General features: G+C 40.4%; 1 protein-coding gene across 1 annotated transcript in view; it reads left to right on the forward strand.

Annotated features, from left to right (window-relative positions):
- Nucleotides 1-19,447, forward strand: part of tln1 (talin 1) — a 115,060-nt gene that overhangs the window by 93,007 nt on the left and 2,606 nt on the right. The window contains exons 50-56 of the mRNA XM_030435216.1: nt 344-451; nt 5,772-5,877; nt 9,475-9,599; nt 9,839-9,964; nt 10,714-10,776; nt 10,863-11,045; nt 15,770-15,895. Of these exons, the coding sequence (XP_030291076.1) occupies nt 344-451; nt 5,772-5,877; nt 9,475-9,599; nt 9,839-9,964; nt 10,714-10,776; nt 10,863-11,045; nt 15,770-15,895 (837 nt within the window). The remainder of the gene's footprint in view (nt 1-343; nt 452-5,771; nt 5,878-9,474; nt 9,600-9,838; nt 9,965-10,713; nt 10,777-10,862; nt 11,046-15,769; nt 15,896-19,447) is intronic.

The raw sequence follows: 19,447 nt of genomic DNA on the forward strand, positions 1-19,447 counted from the left end.
CTTTTTTATATGTCCCTGCAGTGTGACCAGTCTAGTCCAGGGTCTGACTTACAAATTGTTCAACTATATAATTGTGGTCAAGGGTCAACAATTCATGTGAAAATAATGATAACATTTTACACAAATGGATAAAATTATGAATGTATGAAATTGTACATAGAAAACCATGACGTCAATATTCTGTCAAAAGATTGTAATGTAATTTACTAATATCATTTTTCTAATGGAATACCAAATCTTTTTCTTTTTGTCTTTATAAACATTCCATTTTACCATTTAAAGTGGCTTACTGCCTATACTGTCAGTGGTTGGTTCATATGTTGATTTCTGTTTGCTCTTTCAGCAAGCTGCCTACCACCCAGAAGTCAACAAAGAGGTCCAGATGAGAGCTCTGCGTTATGGCAATGAATGTGCTTCTGGATATCTGGGCCTGCTGGAGCATGTGCTGGTGGTAAGCCACTCTCCTATTTTGACGAGTTTACCTTTCTGTTTATTTTTTTCTTGTTCGCCATCACAAAAGCACTAGAAAAACGGGGAGAACAGCAGATCATATACCTCATCAGACTCCACCCAGAAGACTTTAAACATTTCATAAAAAGCCTTAAATCAATAAAATTCGGTGTTAGACACACATTTTTTTGCTGTGCTATTGATTGTAATAACTATAGTGAACCATTTACTTAATTCTGATATCTGTTGTTAGTTGAACAAGTGCAGCACCGATCAAACAGCTTGGCAAGACTCGGACAGTGATTAGTCAGCCGACTAACTGATATTCAATCACTGCTTGAACAGAGGTGGATGGAAAACTGTTAACGAGACAGCAGCCTTAACTTTAACACATGTCAAAAATGTGCCTGTCCCTCCGGGTGCTGTGTTTTCTTCACAGCTGATCAGAACTGGAGAACTCATATGAATACTGCAAAGTCATTTGGCGTGGGGGTGTTAGCCAGTTGTACATGTTAACAGTTTGCAATGCTACATTTGTTCTTTGAGTTGCTAGAAACTTTTCATGAATTGGAGAGAATTATTGCAGGAATTCTGTCTCCCATTAATAAGTGTCTTTTTAACAAGTACTTGTTAAGGCGTTATTGCCTATTATAACAAACAGACTTTTATGTGAAGTGTTACTTGAAATGGTATTAGAATAGACAACACTGAAATGGCCATAGGGGGAATGCCAGCGGTATTTGGGAAAATGAGCACAAAGACACTACAGCCCTGTTAAAAGCCAATAAAAACTGAATTTAACATGACTGGTGTACTGTCTGTTCAAAGTGTGCCTGTGTTGAACATCAAATCAGCCTCATTTAGCAGGGCAAAATAATGCTGAGAGGAAGAGTTTTTACAGCGTTTTTTTTTTTGCCTTTACAAATCTTAAATAAACATACATATTTTATCATTTCATAGCACAAACAGACAATTAATTGTGGGGTTTACAGTGTTCATATGCCAAAATAATATTCAGCACTTAAAAACAGAAATCACATGCTAGCTTTAGCCCCCCTTTTCGTGAACAAAACTCAGCATTAATCACACTTCACGCGTCACTGCCTCACATTACTACTCCCTCTCTTTTTAAAATCTGATTTAAAATGCCTCCAAAAGAGGCAAACAAGGACACAATAGATAACATAAAAACGTACACAAAATGTATTTGATGGGAGGTGCCAAATCCAGTTCTTTTCAGTTCTCTGTGTAGGCAGTATAGATGTGATCTGAGCCTGTGCTCCTGCACTCTGATAGTGGGAAAGGAACAAGAAGCTGCCTGCTGATACACACTCAGTCTCTCCTGTCCTTGACCTCTATAGGAAATACAGCACTACCACTAAGCTGGTGATCATGTTGTTCATTGACATGGTTTGGTTTTTGCACAGTGAGAGTTAAACTTTTAAAGTCGTTGACTTCATAGATTTATGAATCTTTTCTAGAACTAAAGCAAGCATTAGTTTTTATTTGTGAAACGCATACCTGCCATGTTTTCTGTTTTGCCCTGTATTCCCCTAATATTGTTTTTGCAGGAGTGTTTGGGTAATAGTGTATTCTCAGTATGTGTGTTGCCCGGGCATGTGTATATCAGTTTGTTGCTGTGCAACATGTCGACGTGTCAGCTCGCAGCATTAGTGTGGCCCGCTGTATGCATTCCTGTGCAGTTACGTCCTCGCCTCTATCTTCTCATGACAACACATCTGAATAAACCTGAGCTGGGTATGAACTGAGCCCTCTTAATGCCCTGCACCTGTTACACACCGCTCCAACCTGAATACTGCAAGTCCACCTAGCGCAGTCTGAGTACACAAACTGAACCCAAACAGTTAGCCGTCCACTGGTCTCACATCACACTCCAGTAATACTGTTGCATATAATGTGCAATCAGTAAATTATCTCAGCATGATAAGTAGAAGCAGAGTACAAACTGGATTCCACTCATTCACCAATAGCTGGTTGTCACCACACCAAGCACTTATAAACAGCACTTCTGTCGCTGCATTAAGGCCCCCACACACCGCCCAGACGTCCAACAGCTTAATCCGACCACTCTCCGACCACTCCGTTGCCTCTCGTCTGACCCGTTCGGCAGAAAAGTTGCATTGAACACACCACTTCGACGTGCTGCCAGCTCCACAGTAGTGTGTACGTTCTGCGCATGCGCGAGATGCAATAAGCGGTTGGCTCTAGTGTAAAAGACGCTGGACTAGAGGTTTCTGCACGCAGCTCTCTTTACTTTTGATCAAAACGAAACTTAACTATTTCAGACAAAAACAGCTGCATACTGAATATGCAGCAAAGCATTACCAAACAAACGTAGATTAATTTGTCCTGAACGGACATAGTAACAGCTGGTCTCATGCCAGTACTCCAAAACATGGAAACAAGAAACGACGGAACGGAGTGAGTAGTAAAACTCAGCGCACACAGTATTCTGCCCCACCCACACACCGCGCTGATTCGCTAGCGCACCGCCAATCAAAATGGTCATACAGCTGGCACACAACCAATCAGAGAATCCACTGGCTCAGACGGCCGACAGCCAACCTCCTCAGACTATGCATGTTCAGTCGGAGCCGACAACGTCCGCGCGGCTCCGGAAGCTTCCGACGCAGCTGAACACACCAAACATATTTGTTCCCGACCTCGTCCGAGTCTCTCCAAATGCTTCAGACGTCCAACGGTTGGGCCGGTGTGTTCCTGCCTTAAGTCTGTAAATGAAAGGAATGACAAGGGAAGTGCTGTTTTACTTATTGTGACTAATCAGCGATGTATTGCAACAATGCCAGAGTAGCTGTCATTGAATGTGACCATTTGCAGGACTTGCTTTTTATACCCTTTAATTTATGATATTGATTGATCTATTATACCTATAAACCATCATTGTGAGAAGGCAGAATCGCGACACAACTTCCAGTCCAGATCCAGCACTATGATCTATAAGTAGCCCCTTTCACACAGAGACGCCGCGTTAACAACACAGCGGTGGTTCAATTCCGTTGGTCGTTCACACAGAGCGAAGCACCGCCGGAGTAAGACAAACCGCTGTGTAATTCACACAGAAAGCTGGCGCTGCGGCTCCTAAAGAGACGTGACGGTACACGTCAAGATGATGACGTGTGTGTGTTTTCAAGGTGTTTCCAAGGTGTTCCCCCTGTCAATCTAAACCCGCAGACAGTTTATAATCATATGGATGCTGTTATAATGTGTAGTGATTGAGATCCTGACCCACAAAACATCCTGGATGTGACAAAGTTTTTCGCTCTAAATTACATAATTACATAATTGCCATCAGTAAACAGGACGCTGTCTGACTCTGTCACTTGGGAGGACGGAGGCTGTTTTCTGGGGGAAAGTTCACTGAAGTCTCGGTCTGGAGGGCTGATCATCGCGGTGATTTATTTTCATCATAAACACTTGGTGAGTTAAAGTTTTTTGCCGGTGACAGACGCTGTTTTTTCGGGCAGAAATGTGACGAAAAGTCGGTAGGACAGACAGGAGGACAGACACTTCTCCACGTACAGCTGTGGTATTAGTTTTCCTCATTGTCAAAGACAGTTACAGTTACTACTAGGGGTGGGAAAAATAATCGATTCTTAGATGAATCGCGATTCGGACGCGGATGATTCTGAATCGATTCACAAATGTCAAAAATCGATTTTCTACATGTTATTTCACAACGTAATGTTGGCGGAACGCCAGAGGCGGAACTCAGAAGTGCGGAAGTGCAGCGCCCGGACAGTTGACGGCGTGCACGCAACAAAAAACATGGGATGTGTCGTGAATGTCTGTACTCACAAACAACTCATGGGTGGAACGTCTGAGGCATTTGTTCACGCCGAGTGGCTCGAGACCAGCGTGGAGACTGCTGTTAGCTGTTGGCTGTTAGCTGTTGGCTTGTAGCTGTTAGCTGTTGGCTGTTGGCTGTTGGCTGTTAGCTGTGGCGTTGAGTGCGAAGCGTCCAGGTTAACTTGCGACACCTGTAACTAACTATCGGGTATTTCTGTCATTCTGCCGTGCGTTCAAATGGTTACTTAAAGCCATCGTTCCCAGCCGCATACATCGTTATTAAGCTGAATCCAAGTCGATGTGAAACTGTACACTGTCATACAGTCCGCACAGTATGTTGAAATCCAGCCCGAACTCAGCGTGAGGTCAGTCTGCTGTGGCAAAGTGTGAGACGTCCAGATCAACCTGTGATACAAACACCTGTATCAACCGTCGACCAGCTGCAGCTGCATTAATGTACTACATGTATGCTGCTACAGGAACACTTTTCTTTTACCTTTTGGTTCTTTGCAAAGCTGGATGTTTGCTGGCAAATGTAACCTTCCAGTTGACTTGCCACATTTCTTTCATTTGTTTTATTAATTAAATATATTGGAAGTAAATTAAGTATGGATCATTACAAATACTTTGCTTTTAAAGTACCAAGTAGTCACACAGTGAGAAAAAAGTAGGAAGTGATTAGCAAACTCAGATTTATTTATTTGTTTATTTTTTTAAATTCTGCATGGAAATGTACATTAAAAACTTTCTGCATCGAGAATCGATTTAGAATCGAATCGTTGACCTCTGAATCGGAATCGAATCGTGAGGTGCCAAGAGATTCCCAACCCTAGTTACTACGTTACCTTAGTTTGGTTCAGTAACGTTGCTTTGTGGGACATTTCTCTTTATTTAGTTGAGTGAGGGACCTGTGCAGTTATCAGACTGTACGATAGCACCAAAATGTAACGAATCGTGAGTTTGGTGCATCGTTTCAGCCCTTTTCATTAGTTTTTACAAGTAATGGATAAAAAGACAAAAGAAACACAGGGAAGTAATATGATTTGTTATAGATTGATTTGTATACTGCACACATAGCACATGGTTTTATTTTTGAATTCAGTCTCTACCTTATTTTTCATCTTAAGTTAGAGATGATGATCGGCAGAAGTAAAGCAGAAAGCAGTTAGAAGTTCCCTGGAAAAGTGTTAAAGAAATTGCTGGCAAATTATTAACTGCCTGTTGGAAGTCTGTTCAGAATATTATTATTAAATCATATTGGAATAATTTTCAATACATTTTATGGTAAATATTGTGGTACAATGGGGGGTACTTTACAAACAAATTCAAATATTTTACTTTGCCATAACCAATAGTAATTTCTCAACATGAAATTTCCAAGCCTTTAAAATGAAGGGTTAGCTAAACATCTTAAGAATCGGTAAACAGAATGTGAATGTCAACAATGTTTGAATTACAGGTCATGACCTTTTTGTTTTTTTCTTCACCCACAGATTATCCAGAAGCCCTCTCATGATCTGAAGCAACAGTTGGCCAGCTACTCCAAGCGAGTGGCAGGCTCTGTCACTGAGCTCATCCAGGCTGCAGAGGCCATGAAAGGTATATTAACCTTTGACCTCTTCAATAATAGAATGACAGCAGAACAAAGCTGCATTCTTCAGGGTTTCTCTTTATGTCCGAGTTTACATTAATGGTGTCACCCGTCTAAGTCGGTCTGGATACATCATCCCATAACAGACATTTTTACTGGCAGTGAGCTTTCGTCATGATGATCAAGACAGTTGTTTCATACATGTTAATACAATTTAAAATTTTGACTTGATGCCCCTGGTGAATTTGTAAAAAAAAGTAGACTATGCACACTGCTGCTCAGACATACACAAAGACCTGTCGTAAGTAGCCAAGCATCAGGTCTTATTTAGAGTACCTCATGTAGGTAAGCCCTGGCCCCTGCTAGTTATTTGAAATACGACTTGTAAATATCCAGCAAGGAGTTCTTCAGTTTCACACAGCTCTGCTCTGGGATCCCCCTCTGAAGAGTGAGTTACAAATTACATTGAACTCAAGGAAATTCAATGAGTGCATCATTCCACAAATGGAGGGAAAGTAATCTTCAGAGCTTTAGATCACAGATTAATGTCCATCTGCTTTAGTTTAGTAGACATTAACACTGGTGTAAATTCATGACTTCACTCAACAAATGATGCAAGTGGGACAACCATAGTGGCTCTGAGAGGTGAAGGAGCTGTGATTGATGAACAGGAATGGGCTTCAACAAGATGTTATCTAATCAAAACCAAGCAACAAATACACATCAAGTGAATTTTATTTAACTAAAGTTAACTCATGACCCTTTTAAATTGAAGCACTTCTAAACCATACTCTCAGAAGATGTCAACGAGATGGATTACCAGAGATGATGGGAGCGCATGTCTACTGATAATTCAGTTCACCAAATTGTTATGGCTAGAAGACTGGGTCAGAGCATCTCCAAAACTGCTGTCATGGGCGGCCCAGGCTCATTAATGCAGGTGAGGAGCGAAGGCTGACCCGTGTGGTCCGATCAAACAGACGAGCTACTGTTGCTCAAATTGCTTAAGAAGTTAATGCTGGTTCTGATAGAAAGGTGTCAGGATACACAGTGCATCGCTGTTTGTTGCGTATGGGGCTGCAGAGCTACAGACCAGTCAGGGTGCCCATGCTGACCTCTGTCCACCGCCAAAAGCACCAACAATGGGCACGTGCGCATCAGAACTGGACACGAAGCAATGGAAGAAGGTGACCTGGTCTGATGAATCACCTTTTCTTTTACATCACATGGCTGTCCGGGTGTATGCGTTGCTTACCTGGGGAACACATGGCACCAGAGTGCACTATGGGTAGAAGGTAAGCTGGCGGAGGCAGTGTGATGCTTTGGGCAATGTTCTGCTGGGAAATCTTGGGGCCTACCATCCATGTGGATGTTAGTTTGACACGTACCACCTACCTGAGCATTGGCTGTGGCCTCTTTCAGCAGGATAATGCTCCGTGCCACAAAGCAAAAATTGTTCAGGAATGGTTTGAGGAGCACAACAACGAGTTTGAGGTGTTGACTTGGCCTCCAAATTCCCCAGATCTCAGTCCAATCGAGCATATGTGGGATGTGCTGGACAAACAAGTCCGATCCATGGAGGCCCCACCTCGCAACTTACAGGACTTTAATGGACCTGCTTCTACATCTTGGTGCCAGATACCACAGCGTACCTTCAGGGGTCTAGTGGAGCTACAGAGGTTAAATGTTTTGCAGCACTGGTCACAGAACTGTAGTATTAAGTGTGAAAGTATCAAACAAGTCCATCATAGTAGCAATTTCAATTAAGTGTTGGGGGAAGTTTAAAAAGTAATTTGAAATGGCCTTCAAATGCATATAGTACTGAAAAATTGCTTTAAACATCTTATCTTAAATAATATTATATTATCTATATACACAGATCAGCCACAACATTAAAACCACTGACAGGTGACGTATATAACATTGATCATCTCATCACAATGAGATGTTCTGCTGGGAAACCTTGGGTGCTGGACCAAGTACACCCCCTCATCACAACAACACTACCTGATGGCAGTGGCCCCCCAGCAGGACAATGTGCCCTGACACACCGTAAACTAGGGCTGCACGATATTGGAAAAAACTGACATTGCAAATTTTTTTAACCCTGCGATATATATATTGCGATATGAAAAAATACAGGAATTTTCATCAGATGGCTTGAATAGCACTTTATGTTATGCTGCACTGCTGCTATCTTGTGAACAATTAACCTGCACTGATCTTACCTGTTTTTGTCGTACTGAGCTGTGTGGTACCGACGTAAATGGTCAAACTAATTAGTTTTGTTACCTCTCCTTGTTGCAACAGATGCAAGGCACTGTCGACACTGAACACAAGTTTGGTCAATATCATCCTTCTTGTAGCGGAAATAATTCAAGATAGCTGACGTTGCTTTTCTTTTTGGCACCAAATTTTTGTTTTTGCCGATTTTCTCTTGTTCGTTGCTCATTTTAATGTTGTTACCAGCGACCCAGAAGATCCATTGTAAAACACCCTGGTGCCAGAAACCACGGGACACACTCAGAGGTCTTAAGTCCATGTCTTGACAGGTCAGAGCTGTTTTGGCTGCACAAGGGGAACCTTCACAATATTAGACAGGTGGTCATAATGTTATGCCATATTGGTGTATATTTATTATTATACACATGGCATGGACAGAGAGACTTTGTCTGTAGTGCATGCATGTTACTACAGTGATTTTATTCATGCACAGACAGATTTTTCATTGCACATACAATATACAGGCCCACTGTTGACTGTCTATACACTGTTAACAGACTTCAATGTTGCCGGCGCACTTGTGAGTGAGTGATGCGGGTGTGTTTAGAGAGTGTGAGAGAGGAGAGACGCAAACTGACATGGTGTTACAGAAGACGTGTTACACCACGCAACATCTCACTTTATCCACATAAACATTTATGGTATGTCATTTGAAAATATATCTATGTCTGAAAAAGTTGAGCTAATTGTCAGACCAATAGCCTTAAAGGGGCTCTATGTAACAATTTGAAACAATTTACATGTATTTACAAATTTTATCATAGGCCATATGTGAGAACAACCTTCTTCCAGCAAAACACAAAATCTCCCCTTTAAAATGATATTGCAATATTATTAGGCTATATTGTGTAACACGTGATACATGTCAATATGTTGAAATCTCCTTAAAAGCACTTCATAAATGATAGGGCTGGGCAACAAAATCGAATATCTCAATATGTATTATCCCATAAATAGATTTGATCAGTTATGTGGATATAATGACTAAGTGGGTAAAAACAACTATTAGAAGAAGTAGAACAGTTAAAAAATGACATCACATTAATATATGCAATAAATGCAAACTTTAAAACCAGTAAAAGACGAACCTTATGTCATCATATAACCATATCCAAAGTCTAAGACCATATACAGTCCATTTACAATATATGACGAATAACAATATAATTTGATAAATTGCCCAGCCCTAACAATTTCAACAAATACAGCAGTAATGATATAGCATAACTCATAATTCAACGAAAGAGCAGAATCAAATCAGTGATAAAGACTAAAGTGGTACATTAAAGGCTTTGTGTGTAAGTATATTCTATTTGTTATAGGCACAGAGTGGGTGGATCCTGAGGATCCCACCGTCATCGCAGAGAATGAGCTGCTTGGAGCAGCGGCAGCTATTGAAGCAGCTGCCAAGAAACTGGAGCAGCTGAGGCCCAGGACCAAACCCAAGGTCAGAGGGCTTTTTACAGAGCAGCAGCATTCACACTGAGCCTGTTAACCTTACCACAGGGTCACATACAGTGTACATCTTCGTCACACTATGAATGATTACTGGACACAAGCTTACAGTGTTGTAAACCAGCCCAGTTCACGTTTTTAAAGGAAGGGGCCTTTATGTCTGAATAAATGTTTCAAAGATCTGTAATACAGTGTGCTTATTAACTGTTGGTGTCCCTCTTTTGTAATCAGGAGGCAGATGAGAGCTTGAACTTTGAGGAGCAGATTCTGGAGGCAGCCAAATCCATCGCAGCTGCCACCAGTGCTCTGGTCAAAGCAGCTTCAGCTGCACAGAGGGAGCTGGTGGCACAAGGGAAGGTATGATGGAATCCAGCCAAAGCATGAATATTGGATTAGATTATGAAGTCAATTCTGAAGACATCAGGCATCGTTCCATGGAGATATGGTTAAAGTCAGTGAGTTTCTCATGTGATGTGCACCATTATTTCGCCGGAACAAAACCCCAAAACATGGTTATGCTGTAATAGAGCACACCTGTCTTTCTTCCAATAACTGCTTTAAAAACATGCAGTTGAGATCTGCTAGCCATTCAAGAGACAACATGAATAAATGTTTGATAAAACAGTTTTTCATTTTTTTATTTGAGTCATTCAGACATTTCTTTACATGTATTATCATAAACATTTGTGAAACACAGCATAAGTGAAGGGTAGGGTCCCACCCAACAGCTGGACAACAAAAATGCTTTAGTGTTCATGTAGGACCTGTTAACATGGTAACAAGCTGTTTTCCTGCCTTGAAGAAAACTTCTAGTCATTCCCATCTTTGTTTTAGCTGCAATTTTCTTAAATTTTCTGAAAAGAAGAATCCAGCTTGAATTTCAACTGAATATGAACATGTAGACACACCTGAATTATTTGTCTTATTTGCCAAATTTAACCTTTTCCACTCCGAGAGAGACAGAAGAGCTCATCATTGTCAATCTTAACCTCAAGCCTGTTTCCTTCATTCCGCTCTGTGCATTTTATGGTTTTGATATCCACGAATGCTTTGGACTTTAGGAATTAATCCATTATCATTCTGAACAAGTCTTTCTGTATTTTCAGGTGGGAGCGATCCCAGCTAATGCAGTGGATGATGGACAGTGGTCTCAGGGGCTTATTTCAGCTGTAAGTCTCCTACCTAAAGCTTTATCAAATCATTTTTTTGAAGTTATTAGTAAAACATCTTACTGACAATGCCTTTGACTCTTCAGGCTCGAATGGTTGCTGCAGCAACCAACAATCTGTGTGAAGCAGCCAACTCAGCGGTGCAGGGACATGCCAGCGAGGAGAAGCTCATCTCGTCAGCCAAGCAGGTGGCGGCCTCCACCGCTCAGCTGCTGGTGGCTTGCAAGGTTAAGGCTGACCAGGACTCCCAGACCATGAAGAGGCTCCAGGTTAGAACTGCACGTTAATGTCTATCCGCTCATTTACAAACACATACCCACTTTTGGTGGTTAAATGGACTGTGGCACTTCAGAACACCTTACCAAGTTCTCTGCTAAATAAAGGACATAACTACAACTGTCAGATGGGAAACTCAAAGCTCAGTCACCCTACAAACTGATATAAGAACAAAGAGAGAGAAAAAATGTCATCAGACAGAAACCCTTGGTTAACTTATTTGGCACAGAGGAATAAAATGATCCAGTTTAGTTCTAGTGCGCCCGATTTTCACACTTACTACAGAAGTACTAGTAGGGTTAAACATGAAGTGTTATTGACTCTCAAATAACTAATTTACTGGACAGTTTTAGTGTTGTAATCTTTCATTATCAGCACTTCATAAACTTACAGAAATCAAATGCTTGTGACTGACACAATGTCATGCATTTCTTACTCTGCCTTGTGGGTTTGTATTTTCCCGCGCTCTTTCAGCTCAGGAAACAGTTCTGCCTGTGAAGTGAAACAGCAGATATGCTTCATTCCCTCAAGCTACGGGACTCTTCAACTCATCTTCCACTCTAACAAATTTTTTTTTAGTTTGTTTGTTTGTTTTATGTGTAACATGAAAAAAACACAGCTTGGAATTCATTTTAAATTCAGCCTTGTAAAGATGTCAAAAATAGAAGCAAAGTATCTGTGTTAGTACGCCTGGTGACAGAGCCTATTTGAACTTCCATTTTCGCAAGATGGAAAAGGCAAAGCTCACTAACCCTCTTATCCTCCTATTCGTCAGACTGACTTCTGATATTGGCAAATTTCATAGTAAGTTGTGCGATCCCCATCTGTACAAATGATTAAGACCTGCAGTACCTGCTGAGGGAACAATGACATTAGTCATTCTGCAACAGCTGAAGTTGTTGGAGAGCAGTCTATTAATAGGCTGGAGTCTGAATGTTTAGGATTACAGGTGAGCTGCATGATCTGTACAGCTGCTACATCAGGATTAGCATGCTCTATATTTAGCACAGGTAAGAGTTCTCTTTACACATTGCTGCAGGTCAGTAGTTTTTTAAAGGGCTAAAGCTCCAGAGATTTAATATAATATATAATAAAATAATATTGCCATTACAAATAGTTGGGGGACTTATAAGATATGGGTTAAAAAACAGCAAGAGAGGCTGAGACATCCAGACTGTTAGTCACTAATAGGACTCAAGATGCACAAAAAAAGTCCTCCATTTCCCTTAATGCAATAAATAGACACGTTTTCTGTAGAACCTCCATGCCAGGTAGCTCCCACATATTTCAAAAACCCCACACTTTATACTAGTTTGTAACTCATGCTTTCTGATATAAACTTGTCTCTGTATCCAAACCAGTGAAAGTTGGTCCTGATTACCTTTATGTGTAAAATTGGTTGAGTGCCCCCTTTTCCTCTTAAAATGCACTGAAAGCATAGAGTCACCGATGGAAATAATGTACTGTAGCAGTGAAGGTTGTCGTGACCTTTGTGTGTAACTGATGCGGTCAGTCTCAAGACATAACAGAAACTACAAGTATCTATCTCCTGTCACCCCATCCACCCAAAAATACTATCTTTAAGTCTGCATGTAGCTGGGAGCACATCAGCCTGCTCAGGCCTTCTCATATTCTCTGATCCAATCAGCAGTGGCTTATCTCCTCCTCTTCTGGGCCTGCAGCTGCCACCACAGTAATTCCCATACATTTATGTCTACAGGAGCTCTGGAAACAATCCACCAGTTCAGCCATGGCACCAAGAACTGGAAACACTAGCCATGATCTATGATTACACCAGCAGCATTTGCTCTCTTCACTCGTTGCCATGAAGCTTTTTAAGGTTATAATTATTCAGAGTGCTGAGTAATGGACGCTCTCTCAGCTGAATGTGTGAATAGCTGGCTATTTAGACTATTCTTGACTGCATGTGGTAGAGAGACAGACCTGGCTGATACATGGAGTTTCCAGCAGTGATGGAATGTAAGTGTGTTTACTCAAGTGCTGTGCTCAAGCACAACTTTGAGGTATTTCTGCCTTACCTCAGTATTTGTATTTTCTGTTTGATTTAATTGTACTTTAATTAGTTAAATTACATTATGATTAATGACAAATACATTACCTTGTAGTTACTTTGCAGGTTACATGTTACATCAAAGCCAAATTAGAGCATTTTTAGATTCAGGAAGTTATTGACGATGAGGAGGCAAGAATCTTGTCTGCTTCTGCAAAGTCCACTGATTCCTGATTATGGATACCTCAAAGGTCATTGTCCCGTTAATACCAAGGTCACTTGCGAAACCAAAAAAACATTAGGATAATTACGGTATAGTTTTCTGTGTTTCGCAATCAAAATATAAATGAAACAAGCAATACCTACATTTCCCCCTGCAACACCTCTCCGTTTGACCAATTGCTGAAACAATAATTACAATTCCATTAAGTTCTTTTGAATTTGAAACGTCCACTACTCCAGTACATAGGACAGACCTTAGACGCGACATAGCAACGGTAAATAAATTGGTAGATAAACTCAGCTAGCTGAAAGCTAACATGATTCTAATTTCAGCAAAGATTCAAAGTAAATGATATTGCATACTGACAAACCGTAGCTATAATTTCACAGCATGTTAAACTACAAGAGCTAGCTAACCAGCCATGTCTCTGTAACCAAATCAATAACAAAAAAAACAAAAAAACTCAACCAAATGATTGGCCTGCAGCAGCCTAAAGTAGAGCACTGAATAGCAAATCAGATGTGGGACGATCACTTGATACAGGAAGCTCAGAGGGCTGCAGGCTGCAGTGGGCAGTAAACACACATTAAATAAGTTATTTAAATCAAACAGTGTTTACTCACGTTTAATGAGTTATCCATTACTTATTATGGACAATTTAGCCGGCGAACACTTAGGATAAACACTTTTTAATTCAAGCTCTGAGTAGTTCTTGGAGCTTTTGTGTTACAAGCACCACCCTGTGCTGCATTGAAGGACTGCATGTTTTCTTTATAAGGAAGCTATTTGTTTATATATATATATATTTTTTTTTTTTTAAATTTTAGTTGTTTTAAATGTCAAAGTGTTTGCAGCCAGCTGATGCTAATGCCACTCATTTCAGATACAGGATATAGCACATTAGTTTAGGACGGTGAAAGGACAGTTTACTGGGACTACTTGGGGAGTTCTGGTGAACTTTTGAACACAGATTCAGTTTAAACATTGATTGAATTTTATACGGCTTCTTTTTTATTTTTTATTTCAACTTGTTTGTAACTTGACATTATTGTGAAGGAGGGTAATTTCAGTGCTCTTTTGAGGTTAGATAAAGCTTTGAACTTGCTCTGGTAGACATTACTGCAGTCAGAATGCCAGTTGCACGCTCCTTTAAAAGTTGTGACGTCACAGTATTCTGTGCAGTTTTGGTACCACTCATAGGCGAGCAGGTGTCACAGTGAAAGCGATTGGCAATTTGGTGCACTGTGATGTGTGCAGGCGCATTTGATAGCTTAGCGACATAGCCTATATCATTTTTAGTTTATTTCCCCCCTATTATTTTATTTGAAAAATATAAATAATAGCCACACACAATTAACATAAGCCAAGAGAGGACAAAGGGAAGTGGCATGTTCATATCAGCAGATGAAAGCTTTTTAAGTATGGCCACTTAACCCTAGTCGAATTATGGTTTATTGTGCAGGGAATAAAATTATACTCTGAGATTCGACATTATAAACAGCATCACTCCTGACAACCCATAACAATCTGGACATTGAATTATCTCATTCCCACGCTTTAAGAAAGTTATTAAATTGTGGCCACACATTGTATTTTTTTCTCAGATCACCAGAGCTCTGTACAAGTCCCATTGTGTCAGTGTGCTTTACAATCCGTACGGTGTACAGCCCTCTGTCCTGAGGTTAAACATGCAATAAATGTGATGTGTACAGAACAGACCAACAAAATCACAGAGCATACAGATTATGATGATTACTTGTCAATCATAAAGACAGCTATATTGATTTAAACTTGTGTATGACTGTGAATGACTACAAAACACTGCTGAGATGAGTCCACCATGACAGTCCCAGTTTAGTGAGAGACCTCTGTGGGCTCTGTGTTCAGCTTATAAAGGGATCTTCACAGTGTAATGCTGTATGTCCAGACTAACAGTAACATTCCCGCCAAAGATAAATCAATAGAGGTGGACTCACTTATGTCTGTGTGACTGTACCGTTCTCTGCCAGCTCAGTTTCTGATTTCAGCCCAAGGACCCGCAAAAGGAGAAAACTCTGCTGTGTTAGATCCTAACTGCCCAATGAGAGAAATGTTTAGACTTGAGTGTAGCTGAGCAGGCTGCTCCTTGTTGCCTTTTACAGCTATGCTCAGGCGCTGAGCAGGAAAAAACCTGTTATGGTTTTCTCTCTGAGCACTGGGGAAAGTTATCATTCCCTTTCCAGGAGTTGTTGTGCACAAGACACAGTTGATGTGTCTGCTGTTTCAATTCTGCACAAGTCTGTTTCCATATTCCCTTGAAGACTAAATCCTGGTTCATGGTTAAGTTCAGATGAATCTGTTTAAGCACTGGTTTTATGATTTACCTGTATCTTTTTAGTTTGAGGAAAAACAACTAAAATCAAAGTCATCTTACTAGCTTTGTACCAGGACTTTGAGCTACGAATGAACTTTGACACTCAACCTAATTTTTTGTGTTTTTGCAGGCTGCTGGAAATGCTGTGAAGAGAGCCTCTGATAACCTGGTGAAAGCAGCACAGAAAGCAGCATTTGATGCTCAGGACGACCAGGCTGTGGTGGTCAAGAGTAAGATGGTGGGAGGCATCGCTCAGGTGAGAAAAAGATCTCAAACACACAGCAGGAGCACAAATTCCAGCCCAGAACATGTAATACATGTTTCCCTGCAGCTTTGTGAGGATGTGCCACTATTCATCAGTTCTGTTTCTGACATTTATTACTCAATGTTTGGTGATGTATTTTTTTTAGGCAATAGTAGTATAGTATATCAAGTATGTCATGATATACAGCTGACCTGAAGAAATGAATATTCTAACACAAGTGACAATTACTTATATAAACCACCCAAGTGTAACAAAGACTTCCAAACAGTGACAGTGATAAGGTCTTGTGTTCCTACATGGTTCTTCTCATCTAGCTCTTCCATGCAACACAACTGTGTCTGCAACAGTGATGGAATGCTGTGTTACGTTAGTTCGAGCAGTAGCAACAAAGTGGTAGCGCTGCCAGCGTGACAGTTGCTAGCTATGGAGAACCAAGTTTTACAAAGGGACCGTCATATGTACACTGTTCATTAACTTGTGAATATTTTGTTCATGGAGGACAGTGGATTACATAAAAGGAATGCACTAAACTGCAGCAGGCTGAACAGTGACAACATTAGTGAGTGAAATATCCATAATTAGTTTTAACTTAAATTTTGGTCATGAAGAATCAGCTAGTATGTGGGGTTAGTCTGATGTTTGACTCTGTGTCACTGCCTGCATGTGTTAGACTTTCTGCTTTGTATTTGAATTCCTTGTCGCGATGTAGTCGGCTGTGTCTATTTTATGTTACTGTTATTCCTGTGGAAGAAAGACATGGTGCAGACACACTGCACCTGGGGTGACCAGCAGCTGACAACTTGTCACACTGTTGATGGCTATTGGCTGTAGTGCTGAACCCTTCATCAATCAATGGATATAAAGTGCTGCATGCTGTCCTTGGTGCTGAAATGACTGAATGCACTGGCATCCTGTTTTTTTTTGTGCTCTTCAGAACAAGCTTGTCTGATGTTGCCTCAATGTTTTTTTGCTTAGCCAGGGGCAAATGACAATTTCTGGATGTGATGAGGCAGGCCAGAACAGGTTAGGATAGGAAAGGATAGGATATATCAGCTTTTAATAATGATAATAATAATAATAATACAATTTATTTATACAGCGCTTTTACAGCTCTCAAAGACGCTTTACATAAAACCAAATACAGAGGAAAAATACACAAGTGCTCAGTGCAAAGAGGAAGAAGGAGAAATAAATGAAAAGTACATAGAAGGACAAACAAACAATGTGCAAATAACTATGTGTTTGTGATTACAAAAACTGATGGGGGGCACAGAGAAAGACAGCTATTGTTGCAGGTTAAAAGCAGATTTAAAAAGGTGGGTCTTGAGTAATGATTTGAAGGTGGATGGGTTAGAACAGTCACGGATGTGTTTGGGGAAGGCGTTCCAGAGGGAGGGGGCGGCTATGGAGAAGGCTCTGTCGCCCCATTTTAAAATGACTTTATCAGAAGGGCCCCTTGAGAATGCTCCACTGGTGTTTAAACAACTAACCCAAGACATCAGTATGTGATGTTTGGGAATTGGACTTGGCTGTTAGCTGTTTTTCTTCAGAATTACTCACCCAGCTTTTAACCACGCAAAAATGGGAAAATCTGAAATTCAATCACCATGCAAAAGTGAATGGAGTTACCTACCAGCAAGCTTTTGCAAAATGTTGTCCAACTGCTAGTTTATTACCGAGTAATTTACTACTCCCAGGCACCGCATTCAGGTGCTTATCTTCTGGTCATATGGCACTCATTTCGTTAGTTCTTTACTGTCCATGAGCGGGGGCTATGGATTAATCTTCATCCAGGTATTTATTGATCTCTTATCCTTGCATGCTTTTTGCGTGGACTTATATGGATGGACAATACTGCATTACCACTGCTATGCTAAATGAAGGAACAAAAATATTTATAATTCGAAACAATACAGTTTTGATTGTTCCACAGGTGGACGGAATTTATTTATTGATCTATTAATTTTTTGTCAAGTGTTACATATTAGATAACAACAGCTGCATGCCTTTTTATACCCTGATGGTGAATTCAGTCCAAATATGTGCACGTGATTAAGTGCGTATTCATGTACATGTGATGCCATCAAAATTTCACTTCAGCCAGGTGCAGAAACCTGGCAACCCTGCTATAAGTGGTTGTGTAATGTGGAAGAACATAATGAACATAATGTAACTCTTTAATGCTAATTTTGGGGGTGTTGTACGTACATGCACTTGCAGACTTTTGGATCTCATGTAAGCTGGATAAAGCCTAGTGGACTGACTGAACTGCTGCTAGGTTGCACTGCATAGGTTATGTTTTAGCCTGGTGGCTAAGTTAGGCATTTCCTTGCTTTCAAAGGATTTTTAAAAGGACAAGTTGGCCCAAAAATGAAAATGCAGCCATTAAGTATTCACCGTCATGCCAATGAAAAGTCAGATGAAGTTTGGTAGTCCACAAAACATTCCTGGAGCGAAATGGCGTTCTCCTAATCGACTGAAGTAGATGGGGATTTGTTTTAAAACACTCAGCACATGGCATGTCTGGTGTATCCAAGTCTCCAGAAGCCCCAAGATCCCAAATTGATTCAAGAAGACATTATTCACACCCATTTTAAAGCTGAAATCTTCTTGTTCGCTACCAAGCTAAAAGCATTAGCACCTCAGTAGAAGTGGGAGCACCAGCTCTGTCGCTCACAGCCTGGCTTCATGCTAGGTGTGTCACCAGTCCCTTTGCCAGAGGAGAATGTCTGTTGTCAGTCCGAGCTGTCGGGTCTTGCTCTCTCTCTTCTGTCACATTGTGATCAAACTCTGTGTTTTGAGTGGTTCAGCTTTCAGTTTACTTTTAATAGCTGGTTGAAATACTTGTGTGCTTCAATGTGCTGCAGTTTTGTTCGTTATAATAGATAATTCTCAAGTAGTGTTGTCACAATACTGGAATTTAGAACTTTGATACAATACCTTGAAAAATATCGATATTTGATACCATGTTCAATACCACAGGGAAACACTGAGGGCATACAATTCCACATTTTTATTAACAGATAACAATGCTTGTGTACAGCATCAGGACTCCAGTACTGGAGTGTTGATAACGCAAAAATTGAGTATTGAAACCATTTCAAATATTTAGTATATATGGGTATCGTCATTTTTTTTCTTTTCATAACACTCTTCTTAAGTGGTAAAGACCTCATCAGGAAAGACAACTTGCACCAAAATACGAGGGGTAACAGCCAACTACTCTTCTATTCTTTAGTTTCAGCATTGTGCCAAGAAGGTTAGAATATTAATTTTTCAAATAAAAGGTTCTCTTATATTAAGTGTTGTATGAACTGAATTAAATTAAAGCTAAGGCAACTTTATGTACAGAACACAGTTCATACAGTGGGTAAACATAATATAGTATAGTAAGTTCACTGACAAAAGCATAGGGGTATGGCATCACTGTGTGCACTGTTGACAATGCAGATTATAGATATAAGGTCTGGCAATACATGTTACAAGTGTATGTAAACTTTTGAGCACTACTGTATTTGTCCACATACTTGGCCAATAAAGCTG

Source organism: Sparus aurata, chromosome 12 (genome assembly GCF_900880675.1).
Source record: "Sparus aurata chromosome 12, fSpaAur1.1, whole genome shotgun sequence".
Lineage (NCBI taxonomy): Eukaryota > Metazoa > Chordata > Actinopteri > Spariformes > Sparidae > Sparus > Sparus aurata.